This window comes from Paramormyrops kingsleyae, chromosome 17 (genome assembly GCF_048594095.1).
Source record: "Paramormyrops kingsleyae isolate MSU_618 chromosome 17, PKINGS_0.4, whole genome shotgun sequence".
NCBI classification, from domain to species: Eukaryota; Metazoa; Chordata; class Actinopteri; order Osteoglossiformes; family Mormyridae; genus Paramormyrops; species Paramormyrops kingsleyae.
Window position 1 is genome coordinate 15845533 of NC_132813.1, and position 27732 is coordinate 15873264.

Below are 27732 nucleotides of genomic sequence, written 5' to 3' on the forward strand. Positions count from 1 at the left end.
TAGTGTATGAAATGAAACAGCACAAAGAAAGGCTTGTGTTATTGCAATGATCTTTCTTGCTCGTGTCAATAAGTCTGTATTTCAGGCGAGCGGGTTCCCCACATATGACGATGAGCAGTTTAATTATCCCTCATTATTCATGCATGGAATTTTTCTGGGCTGTAGCACCACCTTGCAATATTTAAATCAGTAATGTATCATTTGTAGCTGGCTTATTTCTTATTAAAGAGTCTGTCTGAATCCTGGTGGGGGGATTGTCGTAGGGCGGATGCTGCCCGTCGCTGGTGGAGTGTGATTTTCTGGAAAAGGTCGACACGCCTTCCTCTGTGGATTCGCCTCCTTTGGCTCCCGGGTTGCTTGAATCTCCGGGTCTCTCTTCACTCAGGAGGGATTTGAGCGGGACAGACCACCGGCCTGAGACCAGGTCGAATCTCGTAAGATATGTGTTTTTGTCCCGCCTTGTCTGACTGATTCGGAGCTTCCTTAGGGATGTGGGGGTTCATTCAGAAGCCCAGCATATCCGCCGCAAAGGTCCAGTTTCCTGGGCACTGTAAATGCTGCTGTTTGGGCCGTGTTGATACCTTCTACTGCATGCTGCCTTGTGGTTAGGTGATAAAGGTGGGGGGGGCAGGAAAGCCATCCTTTCATCCTGAGCACCTTGACACCCCGCGATCGTGTCAAACGATAGGTGTCAGTTTGAAGTATCTTCAAAGCTTCTGCTCCTGAGCAGGGTGGTGGGGGCCCGTGGGGGTCGGTGGGCGACTCTATCTTGCTAATGTGGGGTTATAAGTTGATGCATAGCTTAGCTCTTTCCAAAGGCACCTTGAGATGCTTGACATGTCAAATGCCAAAAGATGGAGGGGGGAGAGCGGGGGGGGGCGACATCCTAGGGGGGCAAAGCCAGCTGACGAGTTGCACGCCCTCCTCACTTGTGCTGTTTCGCTGACGTGTGAGGTCACTCCTCTCTGCCATTTTGCTGCTAGACCCCTCCTCGCTCCCTGTTCCCTCTTCCCATCCGGCCAGAACCGGCGCATGCAACCGGGCCGAGTCAAACACCACCCCCCTCCCGATCCCAAGAAAACAACCGGTTTTCAAATTTCCTTAATGATTTTCTTTTGGGTAGAATAGCTGAATCCTTTCATACCGCTGTGTGTTGTTGTGAACAATTAGCTTTTTGTGCAAAACAATGTTGTTTTCCACCAATGTGCAGCCTTTCAGGAACATGACACATAATAAACTGCTAGCCGTCCCCGGCTTACCCATGCAGTACACACCCCCGGCCACCGGGTGGCTGCTTTTTTTTATGCTATACAGCCACTTGGTGTCTTTGTAGCCCCGCAAATCTCAGCTTTTTGAATCAGATCCATTAATCTTTAATTTCCAGTCCTTTGTTCCGGGGGTTTTCTGTATGCCATTTTTCACCAAATCAAATTCGCTGAATAATGCATGTGGCGCATAGATTTTTCTTTTTTCTTTTCATTTTTTCTTTTTACACGTTATGAAAACGTCCGTGTTCTCTGTCACAAATGCAGACGTTTTGACTTGCAGTCAATTGAATTTCCATTGTGACCACTGACGACGCCCCTGCATTACGCTGCTGCGCATGCCGCTGCATCCACGGCGGAGAGAATGAACTCATGAGGGTCATTTATCCCCGAAGCGGCTGTATGTACGTGCTGATGGAGCCAGAGCAGAAGGAGAAGCTGCTTTTCCCTGGGGGGGGTGGGGGGGACATTACCCTGCCCTGAAGTACAAGAATTAAAATTTACTTTCCTTTGCTGGTTTGTGTATCTATCCATTGACCAGTGTGATGTTCCACCTCACGGATTAACGGTCTATAAACTTCTTCTACTCTTTTTTGTATTCCAGGGTAAACTGTCCATTTCCTTTTATTTTGAAATGTTCCATTTTCTCTGTGTCTGACTGGACATCACCGGTTCAGTGTTTAAGTTAAATCCAAGCGGCATTTATAGCCAACGTGAGAAGGTCCAGGCGTCTAAGTGCTGTGACTCTACTCACATGAACAGGAGTCTCGCCAGCGGGCTGCGGGGCGTTTTCGGGCCGTCGCACCATTACGGGGACTTGGCTCTGCCGTGACTCACCCCACTACCACGGCAACGGCGGGCCGCTCGGTGGGGGCTAGCTGACGGTTTGCGACATACGCCTTAGCGAGTGTTTGATGGTTGGCAGGAACGGATTGTATAATTGTGCTGTGGGGGCGTCTCGCTGGGAAAATACAGAAATACATCAATAATTTTGTGCCTGGCGCTCGTCTTCACGTCGAGTGGCGGCTGAATGGAAGCACAGCCACGTACAGCGAGGGCCCGTTAGGGCTCCTCTCAGCCGCTCTCAGCGATATCTGTGCGGATATCAGTACCGTGCTGAAGGCTTGCCGGCCCTCACTGTGGGTCAGCCTGGGTCGGGTTCATTTCTGCTGGACCATCAGGGTCGTTCTTCTTCCTGGATTCCTCTGCTATTTCTTGGAGCAGCCCATAGTGTGAAATGAACCCAGTATTGTTGTGTACGACTTCTAAAATGACGCGTGTATCTGCCCAGGGCTATGTGGTCAGGCGTTCACTGGACCACAGACATGGAGAAACAGAGAATCAACGGGCCTTTCCAACCAAAAGCTGGAGGATGATCTGAGTGTTCGGACTGCGCCGTGATCCCGTCTCTTGGCCTCTTTATCAAAGTGTTTGTTGTTTGCCGAGACTTAAATCTCAGGCGCTTTGCAGCTCGATGGTGAGGCTGCCTCTTGCAGAACCGGGATCCTGGAAGTTTAGAGAAATTCTTATTTTTACCAGAGTAGTCTGTGGCTAAGCTCCACCAGCACGAGAGTTTACAGGCTTGTTTCTTTATGGCTGTGACTCGCCGGTTTTGTAGAGAAAAGGGATTTGTGGGAGAGGGAGGGTGGAATTTAGGGACCCTAAAGCAACCCAGAACCACAGGGGTCTTTTGTTATGAAGATATTCTGGAGGGATAGTCTTTAAACTGAGGAGCCGCGCTCTATTCCTGCCATCTTCCTGCTTCCTAGAAGCTGCCACAATGCCCTTCGTTGCTTGTGGCACATGTTCAGTGAGTCACGGCCAGCTTTCTCTGTTTCGCTCTCTTATAGTACTGCTGCCCTGTGCTGCTTTTCACAGCAGTGCCCTGCATGTGGACTCACTTCCTGTTTACCTGGGCTCTGCCCATTGCTCACTTCCTGTTTACCTGGGCTCTGCCCATTGCTCACTTCCTGTTTACCTGGGCTCTGCCCATTGCTCACTTCCGGTGCAGCTTCCTATGCCCTCACACACACATCTGATTTGCTGCGTTGGGTGTTGGTTGAACAGGCCATTAATTAATTAATTCTGAGTGTTTTGACCTCAGTATTACGAACCTGCCTCTTTTTAAGCAACGTAAACACATTTGAGGAAAATCAGGTTCACCATACCTGTTTATGGAAAATGGAGGCATACAGTGTTCATGTTATAAATAAACGCACGGCCTGTAAATCCTAGCAGTGCGTTTGAACTGAAAACACTAAATTTCTTATATTTTCTTCAAGCGGTCAATAGCATCAGATCTCAAACACCAGGTTTCAGCCATGGATTAGTTTTTAAAATGGACACGGTTTGGTTTGCAGAGTTGCAGTATAGCGGGCAGAAGGTTGCCGTGTCGGGCCAGACCCGGCTTTGTGCTGTTTGTCAGCCCGCTGCTCCCGCTTGACCCTCTAGCTGCGCGTCTGTGCCTCTCAGACTGGCTGAGTGGGGCTCTGTACTCCCACGTTTTGACGGCTCTTGTGGCGCCTCTACCGTTTACCGCCTTGTTCCGCTGGAGCCCTTTCGCCCTCCTGACAGGCCGCTCGCGGCCATGGGAGGTGCGGCGGGTCCCGCAAGAAGGACTGTGCGTTTATCGCGGGAAGGGGTGGGCCACCGGCAGTCCTACCCATCGGGACGTTAGCCGGAGAAGCCGGCAACTTCCTGAGAGTGCCCGTTTCCGGATGGGGGAGGGGCCCCCTGAGGCAGATCCCATTTCCAGCTGGGTGATTAATTCCCCCTCATAAGATGCGGAGCGTCGTCGTCTGTGTGAGCCCCAGACCCTGCTGTCGGTGCGACCTGCAGGTGACTCCGGGAACAGCGCCCGAGGACCCCTCTGCTCCAGGGTTAATGAAAGGGCTCCCATTTTCATTAACCTTGTGTTGTGCTTTAATTAACTGCACGAGGGCAGGCGGAGTGAGCTCAGTGCCAGGGGAGGCCCCATTACCAGCGAGGACCAGGCTCGATCGGGGCCGGAGCTGTAGACAGGGGAGCTGCAGAGCCACGGAGCTGTAGACGGGGGAGCTGTGCCCTGCAGAGATCCGGCTCTCCCTCGCCTCTCCAGCTCTCGGATGTGGATGACGGCAGCCAGGGCCTCCGTTTCTCACGGCCGATGCAGGGCAAAGCGCTTCGCTGACAGCTCGCTCACTGGAGGCATCCTTTTCTTTCATTTCCTGTGGTTATTTTCCGCTCTGGGAAGCCACCTCTTCTCTTCTGGCCAGAGGCAGGTTGCTTGTCATTGACAGTGCCAAGTTTAAAAAAAAAAAAAAAAAAAAATGTTTTTGTGATCCTTGCATGAAAGCGCTTGACGGCAATGAATGTAGCTACAGAGAGACAGAGACACGGGTCACACTGGGAGAGGAGGGCTGACATGCAGTCATCGCCACCAGGAGCCAACTGTCATTGGCTAAGCCTGTGGCCAGCTGTGATTGGCTAAGCCCGTTCAAGGTGAGATGCTAGCCAATAACGGTGCTTCCAGACACACACAGTACAACACCCGCAGCTTTGTGAATTGTCTGAGGGGTCACTAACCTCAGATGACCATCTGTCAGTAGTGCGGCCCCTAGATCGCTACATGCTTGGCTGTGATAGTGACTCTGCCCACAGCCGATGTCGCGCTCTTTGCGTAGCCTGTCACTCTGCCTCTCGCGCTCCCTGCGGTGCCCTCCTGCTGTGCCGTAATTACTCGCCCGTGTTCTCCTTTTATCTGACGTCTTCTGTCGCCTGACGGGTTGCTAAGCACGTAGACGCACCTTATGTTGGCAGCTCGGCCATTTCCTGTCCCCCTGGAGGCCGAGATCGATAACCCTGTCACGCGGCTGTTTTTCTAAGAAGCTTTAAAGTGCTTCCCTAACGAGCTTCTAGGAACACAAGATTCCTGAAGGAATCGGCTCATCCTGTCACATAGTCAGCCCGTCACTGTAACGTAACCCAACGAACGTTGGTTCTACCGGATTGTCTGAATTATTGCGTGACTCAGAATACCGGGAAACAATGTGCTAACAGAGTTACCTTGATGCCGATGATGCCAGAGCAGGACTCATCGTAATGGTTCCTTTTATAGTGAAAGGCCATCTGACTGGAGACTGGTTACACAGCAGATCGGCTCGGAGCTCACAGTTGGGTCTTTGAGTAAAAAGGTCTTATCGGCACACATGCCTGCCCTCCCACTCAGACCAGCCCGGAGGGATTTTGGGAGTCATCATTACTTGTGTGTAGGTATGTCAACCGCCCCAGCGAGCCGCGGTGGCATCTGTGATGCCCGTCGTCCCGTTTCCGCCGCGGGCAGCCCCTCGATTTACGTAACTGACATTGAGACATTGAGTACTCTCTGTCACGCATCTGGCCGCACCATCCGTCATCGCCGTGGCAATGCTCGAGGCATCCAAAAGGATGGATGGTGGTGGGGGGGGGGGGGATTTGGAAAAACATGATGGACCCCCTCCCCATTGGGGAAATTCAATCAATGATGGAGCGAGCTGGACCTGTCGATAAGCCCCATTCAGTGTGACAGGACACCGTCGATGTGTCACAGGCCCCCGGGGGAGTCCTGCCAGCACCCCCCACCTGATTGACAGGCAGCGGGGGGATATGGCTTCTCAGAGATGTGATGACTTTTTTCATTGATCTTTAGATCAGTTGTAGTTGGGATTCATTAAAATTCACAGGATGTTCGCGTGCAGGTGAGTCATCTGTGCTGATGCTCCACCAGTGGCCCTCGCTGCCCTCTGCATGGTCGCCCTCGGCAATGACCTTTGCCCTTTAGCACACTGACTCATGGCCCCCAGCTCCTGGCCTCTCAGTGCCAACAGCCCTGCACCCCGCCCCAGTTCCAGCAGGACCATCTGCATTAGCCAGCTGACTGCTTCCGCAGCTGTGACGCATGCCCTCGTATACAGATACAGTAAAGAAGGAGGAGGAAGGGGAGAGATAGTGAGGGAGGCAGTGAGAGAGGCTATGAGGGAGGCAGTGAGGGAGGCAGTGAGAGAAGCCGTGAGATAGGCCCTGAGGTAGGCCCTGAGGGAGGCCGTGAGGGAGGCCGTGAGGGAGGCCGTGAGAGAGGCAGTGAGGGAGGCAGTGAGAGAGGCAGTGAGAGAAACCATGAGGGAGGCAGTGAGAGAGGCAGTGAGAGAAGCCGTGAGGGAGGCAGTGAGATAGGCAGTGAGGTAGACCCTGAGATAGGCAGTGAGAGAAGCCATGAGGGAGGCCGTGAGGGAGGCCGTGAGGGAGGCCGTGAGGGAGGCAGTGAGAGAGGCTGTGAGAGAGGCTGTGAGAGAGGCAGTGAGAGCCCTCGGGAGGATGCTGGGAAAACTGGGCTCTCAGAAGCCCTTGCAGGGAACAGAGACAGCACCATTCTGACCTGTGTTTGTGGGCCAGATAATGTCACCCCGGCGATGTGGGTGCCGGGTCATCGATATCCCTGTCCCCAGGACAGTGGGATGGGCTGCTGGCACGGATCAGTGCACACACTGCTGGTGTCTGATTAAAATAACCCAGGGGGGGGGTGTCTTCGACAGTTCCTGTGACCCTGACCCATCTGAGTCTCTGACCTTAATCTGGGCATGTGGCTGGGGAACCTTGACCTTGACCTGCGAAGTGTCTGCTTGTGGGCTTCAGACCTTGATTGGGAGGGTGTGTCTCTGATGGGGAGTGTCTCTGATGGGGAGTGTCTCTGATGGGGAGTGTCTCTGATGGGGAGTGTCTCTGGGGTGTGTCTCTGATGGGGAGTGTCTCTGATGGGGAGTGTCTCTGATGGGGTGTGTCTCTGATGGGGAGTGTCTCTGATGGGGAGTGTCTCTGATGGGGAGTGTCTCTGGGGTGTGTCTCTGATGGGGAGTGTCTCTGGGGGGGTTGGGGGGGTGTGTCTCTGGGCTGCTTGTCTGCAGGCATGTCAGGGTCTGCCAGTATCCTCCTCAGTCGTCTTAATTCACCCTTGAACAGCTTAGACACTTAAAGTAAGAAATCATTTATCAACCGGGAGACACATGAATGAATGTGGCGGACAGACTCGGCTGGGGGCTCCTGGCGTCCCTGAAGGTCATACTTTCTGCAGAGTGAAAGGCTCTGTAGCAGCCCAGGACCTTGACACGCCTCCGTCTCAAGCGAGCTGATTTCCCGCGGATTTTCAGGCAGGAGCACAGAGACCCCACTATGCCTCATCTGCTGGCATCTAACCCTGCGTGTCCAGCCTGCTGTGCCGCTGCCCGTTTATGTCACTCCTGTGTTTAGCTCTGCCTGCCTCTATATGCCTTAACGTTGATTTAATGATTCTATACATTTCTTTTGTGTATTTCCCTAGATATGGTCGTGGCGTGTGGCAGTATCACTTCATGTCACATGATCCATGCTCTTACCTGGGTAATGTCCCCTGTCCCTTGTCCCCTGTCCCCTTGCCGACATGCTGGTTCTCCTTTGATTGAGAGAGACACCCCTGTAATGTCAGCCTGAGACTCCCTCATTCAGTGTCGTTAAATGCTCTGAAGTTCCCGCCGTCTCTCAGTTGCATGAGGAACCCTCTTGGATTTATCTCTCCATTATTAACCCCCTGTGGCATGTTGGCTTTTTTTTTTCCTTTGGGCATAATTGGCGTTTGCTTTGAAGCAGATAATTGTGGCATTTTAATGCTGCTTCATTTGATATTACCTACCAATAAATTCTTAAGATGGATGATAAGGTGGTTAGGCCTGAATAAATTAATATGCTCTGTGGTAATAATTCACTTTAAGTGGTTTTCTTGGAAGGAAAAAAAAATCACTGAAGCATTTGTGGGATACTGGTTGCAGTCGTGTTCCTGGCCGTGTATTTCAGAGTTTTGGCAGCTGTGTTGGCTGGTATTGACTTTATTTACTTTTTTTTTTCCTCTTGTGCAAGTTGAGGCTGTCCCCAATCTTTTATGGTGCCGGCTCCGCTGTGCAGCAGCGCAGACGCACGGGGATATGGCTCTAGGCTCAACGCAGCGACTGCGCAGCTCGACAAATGACTTTGGACAGCAGCTGGAAATGAGTGCCACAGGACTTCTGATAAAACGAAAGACAGAAATAAGCCAAACCTATATGGCCTCGTTTCACCACAGGACGAGCACCATTGCTGCTATTCATAAAGAACTCTGTTGTGGTGGAAGGGAGTTCTGGAAGTGGTCTGAGGACTCTGGAGAATGAATAAGACCCTGTAACGCTGGTAAATTCCTTCACGCAGGTACTTACTGGAGCGACATAACTAGTAGAGGCCGGGTGACATCCTTGTTTACAAACACAGGAAGATCGTCCTTTACTTCAGTAGCCTTTGCCTTAAAGTCTGGATGTCTGGATGTCTTATCCAAATCCCTTTTGAACTGCACTTTTACTCAAAACTGAAAGGCATTTGAAAGTATAGAAACTGAATATTTCCCAGAACACTCTATACTTATATATCCCTTTGACAAATAAAATTGTATCTTTTATTGTATATATAAAAGTGAAGCCGTAGGCTGGAGTGTGACAGTGCTGAATCTGTACAGCCCCCTTGTGCTGTCTGCTACTTACTGGGCTTGGAGACTGTAATGTCAGGCTTAGTGAACCAGAAGAAAAGTCAGACCTGTTTAAGTTGAGCAGTATCAGTGATTAATCCATGCTTCCCTCTGGACAACTGCCGTCTGCCAAGCGAGAGCCGTAAATTGAAGTTTTGTTCCTTCAAGCGTAGTAAATATTTAAACAACAAAAAAAAATAGCAGATAGTAATTTGTTCCCCGGGGTGACCCAGGGACGGCCTCTGCCGCTCGTGGCAGAAAGCCGTGGACATTTCTGGAAACTTGTCTGAGGCTCTCTGTGTTTCGGGAAGCGGATGGATCCCGAAATAAACAGAGAGCCAGAGAACGTCCCTCCATATCGGGCGCCATCCTCGCTCATTCTCTGGGCTAATAAATCATTCAGGAGAGACAAGCGCATGCCTGCAGCTCACCGTGCCTGCGTGTGGCGCCGTGCCTGCAGTTTTCCGTGCCCGCGTGTGGCGCCGTGCCTGCAGTTTTCCGTGCCCGCGTGTGGCGCCGTGCCTGCAGTTTTCCGTGCCTGCAGTTTTCCGTGCCCGCGTGTGGCGCCGTGCCTGCAGCTCTCAGTGCCCGCGTGTGGTGCCGTGCCTGCAGCTCATCATACCTGCGTGTGGCACTATGCCTGCAGTTCTCCGTGCCCGCGTGTGGCGCCGTGCCTGCAGTTTTCCGTGCCCGCGTGTGGCGCCGTGCCAGCACTGGCTGTCCCTGGTGAGTGGGTCACCAGCGTATTAATTCTGGGCTCCATCTCACTCGCAGTTCGACATGCAGCGGATAACGCTGGAGGAGCTCAAGCATGTCCTGTTCCACGCATTCCGCGACCACCTCACGATGAAGGACATTGAGAACATCATCATCACCGAGGAAGAGAGCCTGAACGAGAACTCTGGGGGCTGCCAGACGGAGTTCGAGGGGGGTAAGTATGGCCATTCTTGGGAAGTACCAGCCAGGGTCTGACGTCTGTCACTGGCCCCCATCACCGCAGCTCACCCTGGTGATGTGGTGACAATGACATCATGCACCGGTGTGATGTCTAACCCTAACCTCGCTCCTGATCCTGCCCTCACTGTAAGGCTACCTCTCTGCTGCACATCTGGGCAGTGGCTTGAGGTCGCTCTCGATTGCGGGGCATGGATGTCCTGGCAGATTCAGGGGCCCTTGTATATGTAAAGTTGGGCGGGGGGGGGTCCAAGGCGACGTCTTGTCAGGGGTCCAGTTACGCCTCTGATAATAGCCAGTACTTGGATGGGAGACCAACTGGGAAAGCTGGGCTGCTGCTGGAAGAGGTGTTAGTGTGGCCAACAGGTTAGTCAGTCCTGTGGTCTGTGTGGGTCCCAGTGCAGTGATGGGGACACTGTGCTGTAAAAATGGCGCCACCCTTTGGATGAGACTTAAAACCTCCTGACTCTCTGAGGTCATAAAAGATCCCTGGGCATCTTACCAAAGAGTAGGGGTGGTACCTTGATGTCCTGGCTAAAATTGCCCAATGTGCCCCTATCAAATCTGGCCTCCTAACCATCCCCTGTGTCTAATTGGTGAATTCTCTCCTGCCCATTCACCACCTCAACTGCCAGCGTACTGGTGCAGAATGGCTGACGTCACATTACCCAGGTGGGGGCTACAGAGTGGTGGTGGTTGAAGTGTCTCCCCATTGGTTCTGTTAAGCGCTTTGGGTGTCTTGAAAAGCGCTATATAAGTGTAACATTCATTCATTAACTCACCCAAATGACAAGCCGGAAGGTTTTAACACGTCCTGCAAGTGCCGTCCGCACACCCGTAATTTACAGGCCAGAACGCTACTGTAACGCTGCATCAATGCTACATTAACCGTGCTGTAACTCCCAGTCATTACGCCTGTAGCTTATGGGATGTAGCAGCCGTAACTCACAGACCGTATTCACGCTCTCTACGTCAGCACTAACCAGCAGGAAGAAAGCCTTGCTGCCGGGACAGAGACTGTTCCTTCCTATTGCCTTGTCTTTCCATGAATTATTTATCATCCGGTCTGAATAAAAATGATAATGTCATACGTAATTATTCTGAAATCCACGGGCTGTTCATGCATCTCAGCGCGTGCTGTCTTTGGAGAAGGTGCTTTCATGTTTTTAACATCCTTGACAAGCACTCGCTGCAGGAAATCGAGTGGAGTGAAAATTAATGCTATTTAACATGACTGGCCGTAAACAAGGGATGTTAGATGGAGTGCAGCCGGCTTGGCCTCTTGTCATGAATAAATCGGTGTGGCTTTGAATGTTGATGGGTCTTCTGAGTGAAGACCCCGCTGATGTTTATAGGGTTTAGCAGGAAGGCGAGCCAGTGCTTGTCTGAGGGTTTTGTTTTGCCTGGGAATAGTATTGTGACTGCTGGCGTCCATCACACTAGAGGTACGGCCGGAACAGAGTGTGGGGGAGTGGGTCATGTGCAGAAAATGAAGAGAAGCTGGCGGAGGTGGTGCTGGGGTCAGAGCTGACCTGGGGAGCTGACTTGGTTTGGCACCGGCTGACCCTGTGCAGCGCTGCCACATGTCCTCCACCACGCCGGCCAGAATTTTACTAAAGCAGATTCCAGTTCGAATCACTGCTGCAGGCTGGGTCAGGTCAGCTACAACACTTCTCTCCAACACTGCCTGGTCCCTCCCGGGACTCAAACCTGCAACCATCTGGTGCACTTATTAAATGCTACCTGCTCCCGGCACTGCTTGCACCAAAAATATAAGATCCCCACTCCCTAGAAAAGGATGGTTCATTCACAGCAAAAGGTCTATGATAATTCTTTTATGACACTTAGAAATGTGTCATTATTTTTTTTTACACCTGGTGAATATTGACAGACTTCATCAGTGCTGACAACTTAATCTCCTTTAATGTTACATAATTACATTCTTGGTTTCCCAAAGGAATCCCCAGGTAGGTTCTGTACCTGCAGATGTTCTGCTGAGCTCCTCATGTCTCTTTCCGTTCTCCTGTCTCTGATGCAGTCCACCCCACGAAGAAAAACCGCCAGACGTGTGTTCGCAAGAGCCTGATTTGCGCCTTCGCCATGGCCTTCATCATCAGCGTCATGCTCATCGCGGCCAATCAGATGCTGCGGAATGGCATGGAGTAGCCAGTCAAGCCACACCCACTCCACCCCCCCCCCCCACCCCACTGTGAGCGGGAGAGCAACCTGCATGTGCATGCCAGTGGGTGATGTCATTTCCTGTTTTCTTAAAAAACCTCTGAAATTACCAATAAAAAAAGAAAATCGAACCCACCTCACAATAAAGACGACGGACTGTGAGGATGAAACTTGAGCGGCAGACGTGTCTTGCAAGACTGAAGCCAGCAGGGGGCCTCGTTCGGGGTCTCCCCTCCATCTCTCTGGCAGGGACATTCAAGGGCTGACCTATCCTGTATCACACTAATGCAATAACGTGCAGGAGTCCGGAATGCTCTCTGAGCTGGGGGGCCTGAGCCAGGGCGTCCAGCCCAACGCCTGTCAGTCCTGCGTCCTCTCCGTGTGCGCTGGGAGCCGGCTCTCGCAAAGTGCTTAATTAGTGCCACAATTTCTTGGCATTTTTAAGTGATGCCATTATTCGGGGCAACACTGGAGGCGAGGGTATTTGTATGTGGTGGGGGGGCGGGGGGGGTTTCAGAGTAAGGTAACAATGGTCTGACTGGACCCAGTAAGTGGGAGCAGCTGCCCAGCCGAGCTCCGCGTTTGGGCCCGGACAGTTCCTGTGGGGTGAGCGATTCTGCACCATGTCTCTCTGTCACTGTGTTGCATCATTTGTTTTATCAGGGATTTTCTGTTTCACAGCCGATTATGAAACGATTACACTGTACAAAACCAGCCATTATGAACAGACACACTGCCAAGCGAAGCCAGCGGCCGCGTTTGTCTGTGTCCACGCTGGAGGTGTCCTTTGGGAGGGCAAAACACACACACACACACACTATTTGCTTGGCCCTGCAGTCCAGATCTGTAGCCCTCGTGACCAAACCCCACCCCCCAGGGACGGATTATGGGTTGTGTGGGCCCCTGGGCAAAACGTTCGCGAGGGCCCCCCCACCACCACCACCAGCACCACCACCACAATTCAAGGGCCCTTGACAGCCAAATGCCCTCCCTCCATGTTTCCATCAGAGGCCCAATAGGGTCAGGGGCCCTTGTAGGCAGAGGATCAAAGAATGTAGGCCTTCTAAAATAGACAAACGAAAATACATTGTTGATAAGCGTTGCAAATTGTTTTGGGCTAGGGGCCCCATGGGCCCCCTGCACCCCAAGGGCCCCTGGGCAGCGGCCCCGCTGGCCCGGTCCGTAATCCGTCCCTGCCACCCCCCCCACCACTAGTGACAGTGCTGTGGTAGCTGTGGCTCAGCTGGCCACGCCCATAGGTAGTTGTGGCTCAGTTGGCCACGCCCCTTTAGCACACTGACATCTCTTCCCATTCCTCCACTCAGAAAAAGCCTTGCTGTCCAATTCATTCATTAAATCACATGGCCACCATTTATGAGTGTCTCTCCATTAAAATCACTCCGGCTGATTCGCTGGATGGATCAGGGCCGCCGCCCACATCCCCTCATGCTCCCAGCAGTCTATGCAGCTGGGAGCAAACCATGGTAGCTGTAGCCTGCGGTGTTTTGGGACAGGATGACAGCTTTTACACAGAGAAGTGAGAAGATGCTGCTAGAAGGAGAACTGATGCTAGGCAAGATAAGATGAGGGGCACAGGACGGACAACCTCCCCCCCCCCCCCCCCCCCAGAAAGTGGCCCCAGCAACGGGCCTCATCCGGGGCGACTTACACTTCTGAACTCCTGTACACACTCCTGTTAGTTATGCACATTTAACCACCTTAAGTTTTCTGTGGACTGCTTTAAATCCAGCGCATGCAGAGTGAAATATCCTGTAAATAACCCCCCTGTTATAATCATTGTGTCCAGTCTGCCGGGACAGCGATTTATGTGCATATTGTATGCCTTTCCCTCCAGCCACATCCAAAGCGGAGTTCCCCACATCTTCTCACAAGCCATAAGCATTCAACAGAAGGTATTAAACACACACCGTACCACATGCAGCGAGAGGGTGCTGTGAAAAGGCATCATCAATTACTGCTTGTGCGTGCGTGCGTATGCGCGTATCTACCAGGCCACGCGAACAGCTCGGATACTTAGTTGTGAAAAGACCCCATCTAGTGGTTGGATCGGGAATTATCGCTCGTGTCTCGCTGCTGCCGTCCTTGTCAGTGTAATAAGTGTCGTGGTATTGCAAAATGTGCACTGTACGTTCATTAAATGTCGATTTCACTTAATGGTATGAAGGCCTGAGGGCGGCTGAGAACAAAACCAATATAAGAAAATTATTTCCCCTTCTCATAAAACAGAATGTATTTAATATTGAATGGGTAAAATAATTTAGATGCAATTTTCTAATATATATTCAGTTATTGTAAGGTATTGACTCTTCTGGTAACACTGATCATTTCTAGAGCTATTGATTTGCTTGGGTAAATATGAGGAGATGAAAATAAGAGTTTCCCTTTAGTGATCCTTATTTAAACAGCAGTTAGACAGAGATTTGCATGCGTATGCCTGAATATTTCGCCATCCATTGGAGGCTTGTGATTTACAATGCAGTTCTATTGCTGCCGTGGTAATACTAGGCCTATAAAACCAATCTGCAAAAATTCAAAACATTATTTTTCTATGCTGCTAACTAATATTTTCACCAAGGAAAGAAAATATATGTAAATAGCTGACTTGTTACGAAATGAAATTTTTATTTATTATTATGCCTTTAAGTTAACATTAAGAAAATTGTATTGTAATGTGCTTTTACCATGGTAACATGCTACTAATTTAACTTAAAAGGACAAAGCCCAGGGAAGATTCGTAATGGTAATGGTATTTACGTCCTAATCGTTCACCTGATCCAACTGTTTATTATTTTTCACCATTGTATTTATCACGCTTTCATGAAGGCATCATTCTGTGTTTAACTTCTTTCCGAATCAGCAGGGATGGTAAATCCTCAGCCAGCCGCTTCGCAATGAACTTCGATGAACTTCCTCCAAAATCCAAGGGGCCGAGACACATTGTCAAAGGAAATGCGGAAAACAGCCAGCAGTCTTATTTAAACTTCTGTAGCACGGTGGTTAAATTTCATATGTGTATAAACATTTGTAAATACTCGGCATACAAAAATATTGACATATAAATATATGTAAACAGCATGCAGATTGTACACATGTAGACAAACATATAGATATTGTTCTATAAGAAGTTATGAAAAAGGTTACTGTAAATATTGAATTCTGTACAAAAAATAATGGAATCATTTATGCAATAAAATCCTTTTGTAATGCTATTTGTGCATTATGCATTCTCGACTGAACATTATCCCTGACTCTGCTACCTGGAGAAGAGTGACGCTTCATCTGAGTCTGCAGCTTCTGAGCATTTGTTGATTGCTGGTCCCCCGAACAAGTCAACAGCTCAGGTGATGGAATCCTGGCTGAACCTGATTGCTGTTACACCTCAAACCGGATTGGCTGGCGGGTGAGAGGGGGCAGAGACTGAGGGTGCACACGGTGGCTACTGGCTTTTGTTTTGCTCCGGTTCCTTCTGTTTGGTGCTTGTCCTTCTTGTGGTTTAACTCCTTCCTTCGTGTGTTTGGTTAAATGGTCCTGAAAGGCATGTTATACTAGACACATGTCAACATTGTTTTTTTGGTTTTGGTCAAACACACCCAGCCCATGCCGACATCCTGCCTCCGCATGGCTCTGCACCTGCAAGCTGCCTCCACAACCATCAGCGGGACTCGCCCTAATTGGCAATCCCCTGCAGACGAGGTGTTAAAAACCAGCTGGAAGCTGCAGACCAGCTGGGAAGGTCTGTGGCTCAAGCCGTTTCTCTTCTCTGTTTGCCATGTGCCCCTCTCTCTATGAGCAAGCTCAGACATTTGAGTTGAGTGTCTTGCTTGAGATCTGATCAAATCCTGTTAGTCCGAATTAAAAAGAGCCATTGGGGGACCTGGGAGGTCTGGCATGCAGGGCCTTGTGTGGCGGTAAGCGGTCACATGACATGTGCCCCTATGGTGGCGGTAAGTGGTCACGTGACATGTGCCCTTATGGTGGCGGTAAGCGGTCACGTGACATGTGCCCCTATGGTGGCGGTAAGTGGTCACGTGACATGTGCCCTTGTGGCGATAAGCGATCACGTGACATGTGCCCTTATGGTGACTGTAAGCGGTCATGTGACACGTGCTAATCCTGCTTCTCGCTGGCCTGCCCTTTCAGGAGGCTTCTCCGCGTAGCTGGGAGAGCACAGGTGTCTTTGACGGTTCCCCTCCATCCTTGTTCGAGTCCGTCCTCTGTGTGTCGCCGCCTCCCTGCCCTGGGCCTCGGTGTCTGAGCGGAGCTCAGGTGACGTCTCCTGGACCCTTGAGCTGCCAGAGCCTCTCAGGAGATGAAGGCAACAGCCCAGAGTTTCTCCAACGCAAAAAAATGAAACAAGAGGCTCATGGGGGAAGGGGGCTGAATGCTCACGCTAATCACGTTTTACGGTCCCTGCATCATCTCCCGTTGGGTCACGTGGCAGGAGTGCAGCTGGAGCGGCTCGAAAGGGTTGTTTATACATGATGCTAATAGCTTGTGACGTGCCCCATGGCTGGGAACGATCTGAATAAATAGTCTGATAAAGCACCGGAATCTCTACGGTCTCCAGTGGAAGGTAAGTCTTACTATCAGCCCTAAATGCTGGTCACACAGGTACCGCGGTACAAATGGAGGAGACGGCGCTGTGCACTCAGAACGATGACACTGTGTACATTTACGAATGACTTACAAACAGAAGTCAAAGAGGCCAAGATGCTGAGCACTGGGTGACTGACTGACTCTGCAAACCTCCTCCAATGATTCGAGCTTCTGCGATCAGCACATCCCCTGAACTGGCCTTCGGCTCATTTCCCCTCATTCTTCCCACCGCATAGTATTTTTAACCTTCTCCCCAGCATCTGCATTTCTGTCTCAGCAGGTCGTTACGTGTCGCTCGTCTGTTCCTGCCTTCCGTCCATTCCATCCACCCATATCTTTAGCGTCTACGCTACAAGGACCTACCCAGCAGCTAGAATCATAACAAAAACATGAAAACGATGCAACGACCCATTACAAATCAAGGTGAAAATGTGAGTATTATGAAATCAAAAGCTGTTGATTTGTCACTTGTGGTTTTTCTGTCTGTGGAGCCACCTGGTGGACGCATGTGGTCTTTACATGGACGTTGCACTCTCAGTTGCCCTTCAGAACCATTTATGCCAGCTAAGGCTACAAACTGGGAGCCAATCCCGAGGGTCATGGAGCACAGGGCAGTAACACACTCAAGAGTCACCTGCTAAAAGCAGGACATTCACCTGCTCATCTGGGGCACCATCTTTTCAGACTGTAGGAGGAAAACAGCAGAGACACCAAGGCAACTTCAACTGTACAGGTATAATCTACACACACACATCAGTAAGTCAGCTTATATTCTTATACACCTTATACGCCAAATGACCTTGCAGATTGCGGTATCTGATGGATTATGGTGTTTACATTGCTACTCACAGGTACTGTACCCCATCCCCTTAGCATCTGAATTGTCGATAACCTGGAGCACCTACAGACACTTCAGATAACAGTCAGTTCAGACCCTGAAGCTCCTCATTTTCAGGCGCGTGAAAGCTTTGCGGCTGCCGTATCTGCGGACGCCCCCGGCCCTCGCGTATCGGCCCTCGCTGCCTGTACGGGCTCGTCACTGGCTTAATCTCCTCCGGAGCCGCCAGCCTCGCATCTCCGCCACTAAAGAGAAGGCGAGCTATATGGGGCCAGCCCGCAGCGATGCTGATTGGAAGACGGCTGTCATGTGACGTAAGGGGCAGGGGCTTCTCAGTGGACGCTGTTGTTGAGGGCTCATTGACATGCACAGCTGGCAGTCGGAACGGCCCCCTGTGCGCCGACGGACTCCACGGGCCCCGGGTGGCGGCATGTCACGCTGCGGGCCACGTGTCCCACCCGCTAACATAACAGCTGTGAACAGACCCGTGCTGCCAGCACACTCCTTCTGCGCGTCTTACAGCCGACGTGGGGGAGCATCCTTAGGAGGGAGGTGGCCCCCACCCCCCACCCCCGTCCAAACATGTGGCTTGCAGCCGACTTTCCCGAAAGACAGGGGTGACGTGCCGTTAACGCTGTCCGGCGGTTGTCATGGACACAGTGCCACGTCCTGTTTTGTCTCGTCTGGACTGGGAAGCGAGATATGAAGAAGCCTGCGGCCGGCTTTCACTGAGGCGTGAGTCACGCTAAATGGCTAAACAGCATGCAAATCTGCGTTTACCGTAGGATTGTGGCCGCTTCCATCCAGGGCTACGGAACAGAGCGTCGTTTAGTCTCTCAACGCAGCGGTTAAGGCGAGACCAGCTCTCTGACCTTTTTGTTTTTTTACACCAAACATACACTCCTTTTTTGTGGTGCTTAAACTGTTTTACACACACACACACACACACACACACACACACACACACAATCTACTATAAATAATTTGTCCCTGACCTTGTAAATTGCTCTCCCGGAATCTCCCCTCACACTGCTTCTGATTACCAATGCACTGCTTTTGCTTTCCATCTCTGGTGTTTGCTGACCACGCGCTGAATTTTAAGTCATGATAGCATGTTTGGCATTTTTAAATGAGTGTAATTATACGGCATATTAATTATGAAGCATAAAGATGCTAAGCTTTGCCGTGCAATTAAACGCCTACCGCAGTACGAGAGTTTACTACGCGCCAGAGCAGCCGACCGATCTGTGAGTCAGACTCCGAAAGCCGAGAATCATATAATTTATTGGAAGACGATTCTGAGAAGTCCCAGACTGTAACGACTGATCGACAGAATACGTCACATTAGACACACTGAAGCATGACGACGAGGCCGACTCGCGTTACTGCTGAGTCCTGAGTGCCGAAACAGGAACCACGCAGCCCATCAGAAACTGCTTCCAGTTGCAGGCCCCCGATTTTGCGTTTTAAATGAATAACGGCGACCAACGGTGCTGTGAAACCAAATTAATAAAGACGTGGCAGAACTTGAGAGTTATAATCTCAGACTCCCGCTGTACCTGCTACATGTGCATGGTGTGAGGCGGAACCAAAGACGTCCAAAATAACCTCCCTCAATGGATTTATGCGTGACACTGGCGTCAAAGCAACATCCAGAACTAAATCTACCCTATACTTAATCTATCTCTAGCAAAAATATCGGGAACATTATAGGTACCAGGAACTAATTTCACTGAGGGGATGGAAAACGAACAGCACTTCTCAGACACTCGAGAGAGTCCAAACACAGAAACGCAACAGCGGTGCCTCGCTGAATGCCGTGCATTTTCCAAAAAACGATCTGCTTCAACACAAAGCGCCCCTGTATTAAAACACCCAAAGTCTGAAATGGTTCCTTCTCCCTCTAGGGGTCAGGGGTCCCAGTTAAGATAAAATCTGGATCATGTGACTGTTTTTTTTTTTCTCTTTTTTTGAAAGGTCAGTCCCCATAATTAACAGGACGCTCCACAGTGCCCCCAGTGGCCAGCAGTTCTAGTCGCCGGTTCTCAGACGAGCGTGCCAAGCGGCACCGTGATCCCGGAGGCAGGCTGGGGGGGGGGCAGCCAGCAGCCCCACGTCACTGAGGCTGCTTCATGGTGTTTTTGATGTTCCACCGCTGCCCTGTGCAGGCCTGCAGCACTAGCAGGTGGCCGAAGTTCACGTTGGCTGGGATGACCTCCAGGCAGCGTCCCGTGCCTCGGTTCACAATGGCCTCGTTCTGCGAGGGAGGAGACGACACCAAAGATACAGACACAGAATGCAGGGAATCGGGGGCCTGGGAGCCTTCCGGGTACGGCCTGCAGGGGGAGCCTGCCACCCCTACCTGGGAGAAGTTCCAGGTCTTGTGGCGCACGCTGGACACCTTTTCGCAGTTGAGCAGCTGGGCCTGGTTGCTGACTTGGTCGTCCACCAGGCAGCGTGTGTCCTCCCCGGTGCTGCCCAGGGGGCCCAGGTGCAACTGGCCCTCCGTGGTGAAGCGGCTCAGCTGTGGGGAGCAGGGTCAGGCTCGGTGATCACACACCCATGCAGCCTCATTCTATAAGGCGTCAGGCGTGACCCTACCTGAGGACCCCATCCGTGGCACGGGTGCAGGGTGGCGGTGTGGTTCTCCTTGATTCCCTGGTCCACGCAGAGGTGACTCACTTTGGTATTACGAATCTGGGCAATGAGACACACACACAAACACACGCAAGGCTGAAGAGCTCCGCTTCCTGCGTTATGAGGTGTTCAAATGAGTCATGACCGGTTACATCCTGGTACCGCATTTTCAGTTTGGTGCTTCTCTGCGAGGATGTCTTATGCAGAACCGCAAACCCAGAAAGCTGACGCTGGAGATCAACCAAAACCTCTTGCGGTTTCTGTACTTTATCAGGTTCACAGAATAAATATCTTTGCCTGCTCTAGTCGAATAAACCGAATGCTGCCAAACATCTGACAGCGGCGGCATTTGCGACCGAGTCACTCACTTCTCCGTAATAAACGGTGTTGTTGTATCTTCTCATTTCTGGATAGACGTTGTCCAGGTACCACTCGAAGTTCTTACACTGCAGCCTTTTCCTCAGGGCCACTCGTTGGGAGATGTCACCGATGTCGATCCCATGATTCTGAAAGCACCAGAACGGTGAACAGGATGTATACGATGCCAACGCGACTTGAACTCGGCCGGTCATCCGGCGACAACACGCACTTCCATGGGGATGTTCCAGGCCAGGTAGACATTGGCCTTGTAGTTGTCCATCCAGACCTCAGCTACGCGCAGAGCATTGCGCCTGGTGTGGAAGGCGATGTTGTTGTGGTACGGCTTCTTCACTCTGGCTATGTGGGCAACCCTAGAGCAAGGCAGGACTTCCATGCTGCCTCCACATAGCCAGACCTGAGTGCGTGCACACACACACACACACACACACACACACACACACACACACTGTATTAGAACAGCATACATTTCACAACACATCTAAAGACATCCTCCGGACCCGCAGTTCCGTCCTACAGGGGTGGACGGATCTCCTGAGACACAGGGGCTATTCTAAGCGCCCACCGCCACGTGGCACACTGACCCGGATTCCCAGCTCTATGTTCTCCCCTCCGTACACATCCATGCCAGGGTCGAGCAAGCCCAGCTCTCCAAAGTAAGCGCGATTCGCCACGAAGGAGCACCCGATCATCGCCGGCGTCCTGGAGGGAAACGCATTTTAAAGCATGTTAAAGCTGACATGAGCCAGAGAGCAGCGCTGTCCCGGCCCCGTCTGCAGATCTCTCCCGAGGAAAGCGCACTCCATGTGGGGAAGCATCGAGCGTCAGCGCCGTCCTCCGGCTCGGCTTACAGACCTGATGGGGGCGGAGTTGTCCCCGTCGTCCCACCACTGCTTGGGCGGATTGATGTACATGCACCAGAGCTCCCAGTTGTAGCCATGGCCGGAGTTCTCGTAGCGCTCCAGCTCCAGGTTCTCGTGCCTGATGTTGTCAATAGAGGGCAGGACGATCCGCCTGTGATCCTCCTTAATCCTGGCGAGAACCGGCTCAGCCCTGGGGGCGGGTGAGAAGTGCACAAAGGGATCACAGATGGTCTGCATTTTCGGCCACACGTCCGGCTCTCTGCAAATCCCCCCTGACTCATACCTTACCTGTATAGCTAGTCTGATTCTGCCCCCTCTGGAACCATGCACACAGGTTCTGCAAGGTACTGCTCATTGGGGACCATCGCCCCTAGCTCCCTGCTTTCCGGCCCTGGGCTCTTACCACATGGGGGTGAACTCCACATGCGCGTCGAAAAAGCCCGTCACCTCCCCTGTGGCCACCTTCCAGCCTTCGATGCGTGCGCGGATGAGCCCCTCCCTCTTCTGGTTGCGCACGATCTTGATAAGGCCCGGGTACCGCTTGTTGACGTACTCCTCCAGGGGTGCTTTCAGTTGCTCTGCCATGCAATGGGGGGGGGGGAGGTGGGTGGATTTGAAAGCCAGCTGGACGAGCCGCATTCGTGATGCGTATGCGGAGGTCGCTCTCTAACGTTATCCGGACGGCACCAGAGAGATGCTCCGCTTTGATCTCTGTTGATGGAAGTGGACCCTCCCCCTCTTGGGAATGCTTTCTGAAAATCAGCACTCATCCCACCCGTGACAACTGCCGTCAACGGTGGGGGGGCGTGGAGCGAGCCAGGGCCGCATGCAACCTTCATTCAGCAACCACCCCCTTGTCCAAATGACTGCTACCTCTTCCCTCCCTACACTGCTGGCCTCGTGCCAACTGGCCCCCTCCCAACCCCCCCCCCCCTCCCCACCTTAAAGCCTTGCTGAAATGAGTCCAACACATTAAGTGCAGAAACAGTATTCACACATCGGTACAAATGAATGGCCCGGTTTGGCCTGTAATATCAAATTGCATGCTAGCAGCCACCTAATTTCTAATGCCAGAGAACAAAGGCGTCATTAATGTTAGTCTCCGTATGTAGAAGGTCTGCACCTTCATCGATTGGCTGATACTCCCTGCACTGTATGACACCATGCATGGGTCTGGGTCCTACACCAGAAAAACAAGCCCAGACTGCCTCTTCCTCTGCAAATCAGTGACGCTCAGCTGAATCTAATTTCCGGTTCAGCTTGGCTGAAGCATTTGCACAATGAGGAAGAGAATTAAATCACTTTTTACTAACCACCTGTGGTAAGCAGAGATATGAACAGTCATTTGGAGCAGTTTAAGATCTACTCAGAAGCTGTACTTGGTGTGGTTTTAAACAATGTGGAACTAATCCCTGTTTTGTCCACCCAGGCACTATCCCAACACCCCCCCCCCCCCTTACGGAAAGGGCCTCCCCACCATCGTCACTGTAGTCGTCCACCAGGATGATCTCCTTCAGCAGGTGCGCCGGCGTGTGGTTGACGGCAGAGTGCACCGAACGCAGGATGACCGACAGGGCCTCATTGACGAAGATGAAGATGAGCGAGAGCTGTGGTAAGTCCCGGGGATACGTCACCTTCTTGCACCTGGAGATACGGAAAATGCCGAGAGGCCATCATGGAGTCGTACTCCAGGCCTGCCCCGTCCAATGAACCAGTGTCTGTTAGTGTCACACTCCACTCTAAAATGAAGGCACCACCCCCCCCCACCCCCCCTGCCGCTCTCATACATGGCACCGTGGACGTCAGATATAGAGCCTAATTTTAAACAGCCCTCTGTGCTACTTCGATAGCAGTCTTAATATGAGCCCGGGTCTACGCCTTGCCACGCCCACAGGACTGCCTCTCCTGTCATGGTACGGTCTACGCCTTGCCACGCCCACAGGACTGCCTTTCCTGTTATGCTATGGTCTATGCCTTGCCACACCCACAGGACTGCCTCTCATGTCATGGTACGGTCTACGCCTTGCCACGCCCACAGGACTGCCTTTCCTGTTATGCTATGGTCTATGCCTTGCCACACCCACAGGACTGCCTCTCATATCATGGTACGGTCTACGCCTTGCCGCGCCCACAGGACTGCCTTTCCTGTTATGGTACGGTCTATGCCTTGCCACACCCACAGGACTGCCTCTCCTGCCATGGTACGGTCTACGCCTTGCCACACCCACAGGACTGCCTCTCCTGTCATGGTATGGTCTGTGCCTTGCCACGCCCACAGAACTGCCTCTCCTGTCATGGTACGGTCTACGCCTTGCCGCGCCCACAGAACTGCCTCTCTTGTCATGGTACGGTCTACGCCTTGCCACGCCCACAGGACTGCCTCTCCTGTCATGGTACGGTCTACGCCTTGCCGCGCACACAGGACTGCCTCTCCTGTCATGGTACGGTCTGTGCCTTGCCGCGCTCACAGAACTGCCTCTCCTGTCATGGTACGGTCTACGCCTTGCCGCACCCACAGGACTGCCTCTCCTGTCATGGTGCGGTCTGTACCTTGCCACACCCACAGGACTGCCTCTCCTGTCATGGTACGGTCTATGCCTTGCCGCGCCCACAGGACTGCCTTTCCTGTTATGCTACGGTCTATGCCTTGCCACACCCACAGGACTGCCTCTCATGTCATGGTACGGTCTACGCCTTGCCACGCCCACAGGACTGCCTCTCCTGTCATGGTACGGTCTACGCCTTGCCGCACCCACAGGACTGCCTCTCCTGTCATGGTGCGGTCTGTGCCTTGCCACACCCACAGGACTGCCTCTCCTGTCATGGTGCGGTCTGTGCCTTGCCACACCCACAGGACTGCCTCTCCTGTCATGGTGCGGTCTGTGCCTTGCCACACCCACAGGACTGCCTCTCCTGTCATGGTGCGGTCTGTACCTTGCCACACCCACAGGACTGCCTCTCCGGTGTGGCTCAGCAATGCAGCTAATGACCAGCCCCTTTGATCTCAATGGACTTTCTTACAAACTGCCCTAGCTTTTTCCCAGAAGCATTTATTTGTCTCCCCATGCCCCAGATATTTTACTAAGGTGATGACATGACTAGGTGAATAAAAATTCCCCACAGTAACAGCTTCCACTGGGTCTGGGTAGGCGAGGACACTGGCTTATCCAGCTGAAGGCTCTGGCGGTGTTTGGAGGATCCCACACAGGCTAACTCACACTGGTTGACTCCAGGTCAACCAAATATTTCTTGGGACTGGCAATGTGTGTGTGTGTGTGTGTGTCATGTGTTCCAATATTGTCAGCAACTTGTGTAACAATGACAACTGAGTCAGATTTTACAATGAAACCACCCAACAAGGTACATTCCTGTAAGAGACCTATCTCAGTCTATGATGATCCCTAAGGACGATCAATAATGTTTGACTGAGGGACCTTCGTAAACCAACACTTTTCTGAGACTGTAGACTATATGTTCTTTGTGTTTCCAGCCATAGCCAACCTCACTGTGAACTGGCAGGCTTATCATTGTAATGGTTTGACACAGGCCACCTATAACCTACACTCCTTAGGACCTTATCTGACTCAGGGCATCAGGTGGCAGAACCTAATGATAGAACCACATATTTAGTAAATGTAAATGTCCAAAGTAAGCGAGCAAAGCCTGCACTCAGAGCACAGGGTCAGCCAGAATCCAAAGGAACCCCCGGTGATACCACAACTCTACCGACTTCGAAATCCATTGAGCCTATGACATTCTGGACATGGGCACAGATCACACTACCTGACGGTGTTAAAAGGCCATGACTTTTTGTACCACAGAGGTATTTCCTGACCTGATGTAACTGAATCAACAGGTAAATGCAGTGCCAATTCATGCAAGAAACCATTACACCAAACTACTGTACGTTATTAGAAGTTAGTTCCGTGCTCTTGCACTCACTTGCTTGGGCGGTAGTCTGGAATGGATCTGTCCAGGGAGATCTTGTCACTGAGGTAGGCATTGTAGCCGTACTTCTCTCTCAGCAATTTTGCATCATTCTCTTCTTCGGGGGTCAAGGTGGCAGGAAAGCCGCCCTCACCTCGACCTCCAAAGCCTTCGATCAGACCCAGTGACTTGGAGAGTCCTGATCATTTAAAAAAAAAAAAAAAACAGTCCCTTAGCTTTGTTCATGAGGCACATTATAAAAATTTTACAGCAAGAGTAATGCCACTTGTGGGTGGTGTTTTACTAATATTAATCTGTTAATTCTGCATTGGATGCATAAATCTAGCACTTCTGTAACAGAGAGTGTAAACTTACCATTGAGCTGCCTGTAGACCACATCCTCCAGGGAGCCGAGTCTCTTGAGCAGGGTTTCATGACTGACGCTGGATGCTTGCGCCGTGAGATTATAGCGAGCGTATCTTCTGGCATCGGCCGCTAAGTCCTGCCCGGCGGCTCTGACGGTACGCGAGTTGCAGCGGGCCCAAAAGGTGACGAAGCCCGCCACGGCGATCACATTGAGCACCAGCAGCATTCTCCATCTCCTCAACGCGAAAGCCATGAAAGTTGCCGATGCCCGAAATCCGCTGCGCCGCGTCTTTGCGAGAATATATCACAGATGAAAGTGTCCACGCTGTGGCAGCCGAACGCGCTACCTTTCTGTAGGAGGGTGTTTAAGACGTTCATACATCAAGACTAATCCTCAAATTAAGGACTAGAATAAGGCGTGGAGCATAAACACTCCCACAAATTGACCTCTTACCATTCCGCAATGGAGAGAAATCTAGGTTGCATCCGCCTTCGGCGAGAGCTTCGTCAGTGTGTCCAAGAGTAGTCCATAAATCTGTCACTTAAAGATCATCCATGCAATGCAGGAATAACGCAAACATCGTATCGCTGGCTGCCAATTCTTTAAACGATCATTGCCATATAATGTAAATATTTAAGTGAGCGACGAGCAATGAAGGCTGCGCGGGCAAGCATCCTCATCCTACTCAAAGCTGTAGAAATGCAACTCAGAAAGAAAGGGGGTGGCAATAAAAAAATGAAAACGTTTTATAAATATACATCGTCAGAGTGGATGTGCATTTCACTCCGCATCCGACTAAAGCAGGAAGGGAAGCGCGGCGATCCGGTTCCTCAGCCGAAAATCGTGTCAGCGCACCGCCGCAGCATCCTCTGCTTTCGGGCTGTAATGAAACACACGCCTGTCAAACGCGCTGTCACTTCCAGCTCCTTTCGCCACACTCTCCTCCTGTAATAGCGATTGCATTTGCATCCCCCCTCGTACAGCTCTTGTCGTTTTTTGTTTATATTGACTTATTTCCTCACGCTGTTCCTGTGATTCAGACAGCGCTTTACTTGGGTGAAAGACGGAGGGAAAATGCGGAATGGAGGACACCTAAATGAGATCCCGTGCGAGCTTTAGAAATAGCAAGTGCAGGCAAACTACCGGGGGACCAGATTAAAGTACCAGTCTAACCCACGGGGTGTTTCTGAACCGAATGAGGGCTCTCCGTTGACAACCAATGCTCCTTGTTTATCATGTATTCGCCTAAATGTTGGTCTAACTTTAGCACCTCAGAGAAATGTAGATCAGTCACCTGCCAAAGGTACTTTTTGTTAAACACCGAATGCAATCCCTGTGTAGTATTAGCCACTATAATAATATTAGCCGCCGATGTAATTTCACGTTGCTTTGTTAACAATTATCCATGCGTAGATAAAGCCGACACCAATACATTTTATTCGAAGGGGGCGGTGATTTTGATGTGGTTCTGTGGCTATTCATTATTTTTATTTTACTGTTATATTTTTTTTGAATACGATATGCCCAGATTTGCAGGCGTCGAAATGCGGGGAGCTGCTTGCGGAACTGGGTCACCCAGATAGCTCGGAGGTGCCGAAGCGGCCGGCCGCAGAAGCAGCCGGCGGGAAGACGCGTCACAGGCGGCCCGGCCGAGTGCACCGGATTATTCCTGGGAAATATGACAGGTTGTGGCGCTTGGGGGTCGGAGGCGAGGGCTGGGGGAAGTGTGATTAACATCATCTTTAAGCAACTCAAATAAATTAGATCACGGCATAATTAACTGGCATATGTGCCGTATTGCGATTATAGGTCCAATCCCCTTGGCTCTTCGTCCCCTTATTTCTATTCACTTGCTCTAAAATCCCGGGTAATCTTGTTTATCGCACATTTCTCACCTTCAAATTCTGGAATTTGGAAGGAACCCCTAATCGAAGGCAGGGAAACGGGATGAGAGGCGCGCCATATAATTATTATGGGCTGGCCCTTATTATGCGGGAAAAGTCTCAAATGCGTTCCTCTATTAAAATCAGTCAAATGAATCCCATTCATATTGTGGCCATGGCTTTGTGGGTGTGGAGTTGGCATGTTCTCCCGGTGTGAGTGCGGGGTTTCCCCCCGGCTACTCCGGTTTCCCCCCACAGTCCAAAAACTGAAGTTACCAAATTGCCCGT

At 51.4% G+C, this 27732-nt stretch overlaps 2 protein-coding genes across 3 annotated transcripts in view; one reads left to right on the forward strand and one right to left on the reverse strand.

The window, feature by feature from the left end:
• Window positions 1–15164, forward strand: part of LOC111847174 (calcium-binding protein 8) — a 32321-nt gene extending 17157 nt beyond the window's left edge. The window contains exons 5-6 of the mRNA XM_023818134.2: window positions 9577–9733; window positions 11795–15164. Of these exons, the coding sequence (XP_023673902.1) occupies window positions 9577–9733; window positions 11795–11922 (285 nt within the window). The 3' untranslated portion in view covers window positions 11923–15164. The remainder of the gene's footprint in view (window positions 1–9576; window positions 9734–11794) is intronic.
• A 2103-nt stretch (window positions 15165–17267) lies between these two features.
• Window positions 17268–26759, reverse strand: galnt17 (polypeptide N-acetylgalactosaminyltransferase 17). 2 transcript variants are annotated; one of them, XM_023818013.2, is made up of 12 exons: window positions 26015–26759; window positions 25570–25911; window positions 25210–25393; window positions 22745–22911; window positions 21671–21845; window positions 21260–21457; window positions 20989–21106; window positions 20616–20801; window positions 20395–20532; window positions 19991–20086; window positions 19752–19913; window positions 17268–19646 (listed from the first exon to the last, which is right to left on the reverse strand). In XM_023818013.2, the coding sequence occupies exons 2-12, from the start codon at window positions 25811–25813 to the stop codon at window positions 19506–19508; spliced, it is 1809 nt and encodes a 602-aa protein (XP_023673781.1). In that variant the 5' UTR covers window positions 25814–25911; window positions 26015–26759; the 3' UTR covers window positions 17268–19505. The 2 variants fall into 2 exon arrangements, with proteins under 2 accessions (XP_023673781.1, XP_072557515.1); XM_072701414.1 differs by having other exon boundaries at window positions 25570–26759.
• Window positions 26760–27732: the final 973 nt, after the last annotated feature.

What these genes read in the sequence shown, in the direction of transcription:
- galnt17 (XM_023818013.2), bottom strand. Translation starts at nt 25,813, where the DNA reads ATGGCTTTCGCGTTGAGGAGATGGAGAATGCTGCTGGTGCTCAATGTG. An exon ending in GGACGACTACAGTGACGATG is followed by an intron (nt 21,846 to 22,744) that starts GTGGGGAGGCCC and finishes ATTGCATGGCAG; the next exon opens with AGCAACTGAAAGCACCCCTG. An exon ending in GTGGAGTTCACCCCCATGTG is followed by an intron (nt 21,458 to 21,670) that starts GTAAGAGCCCAG and finishes ACCCGCCCCCAG; the next exon opens with GGCTGAGCCGGTTCTCGCCA.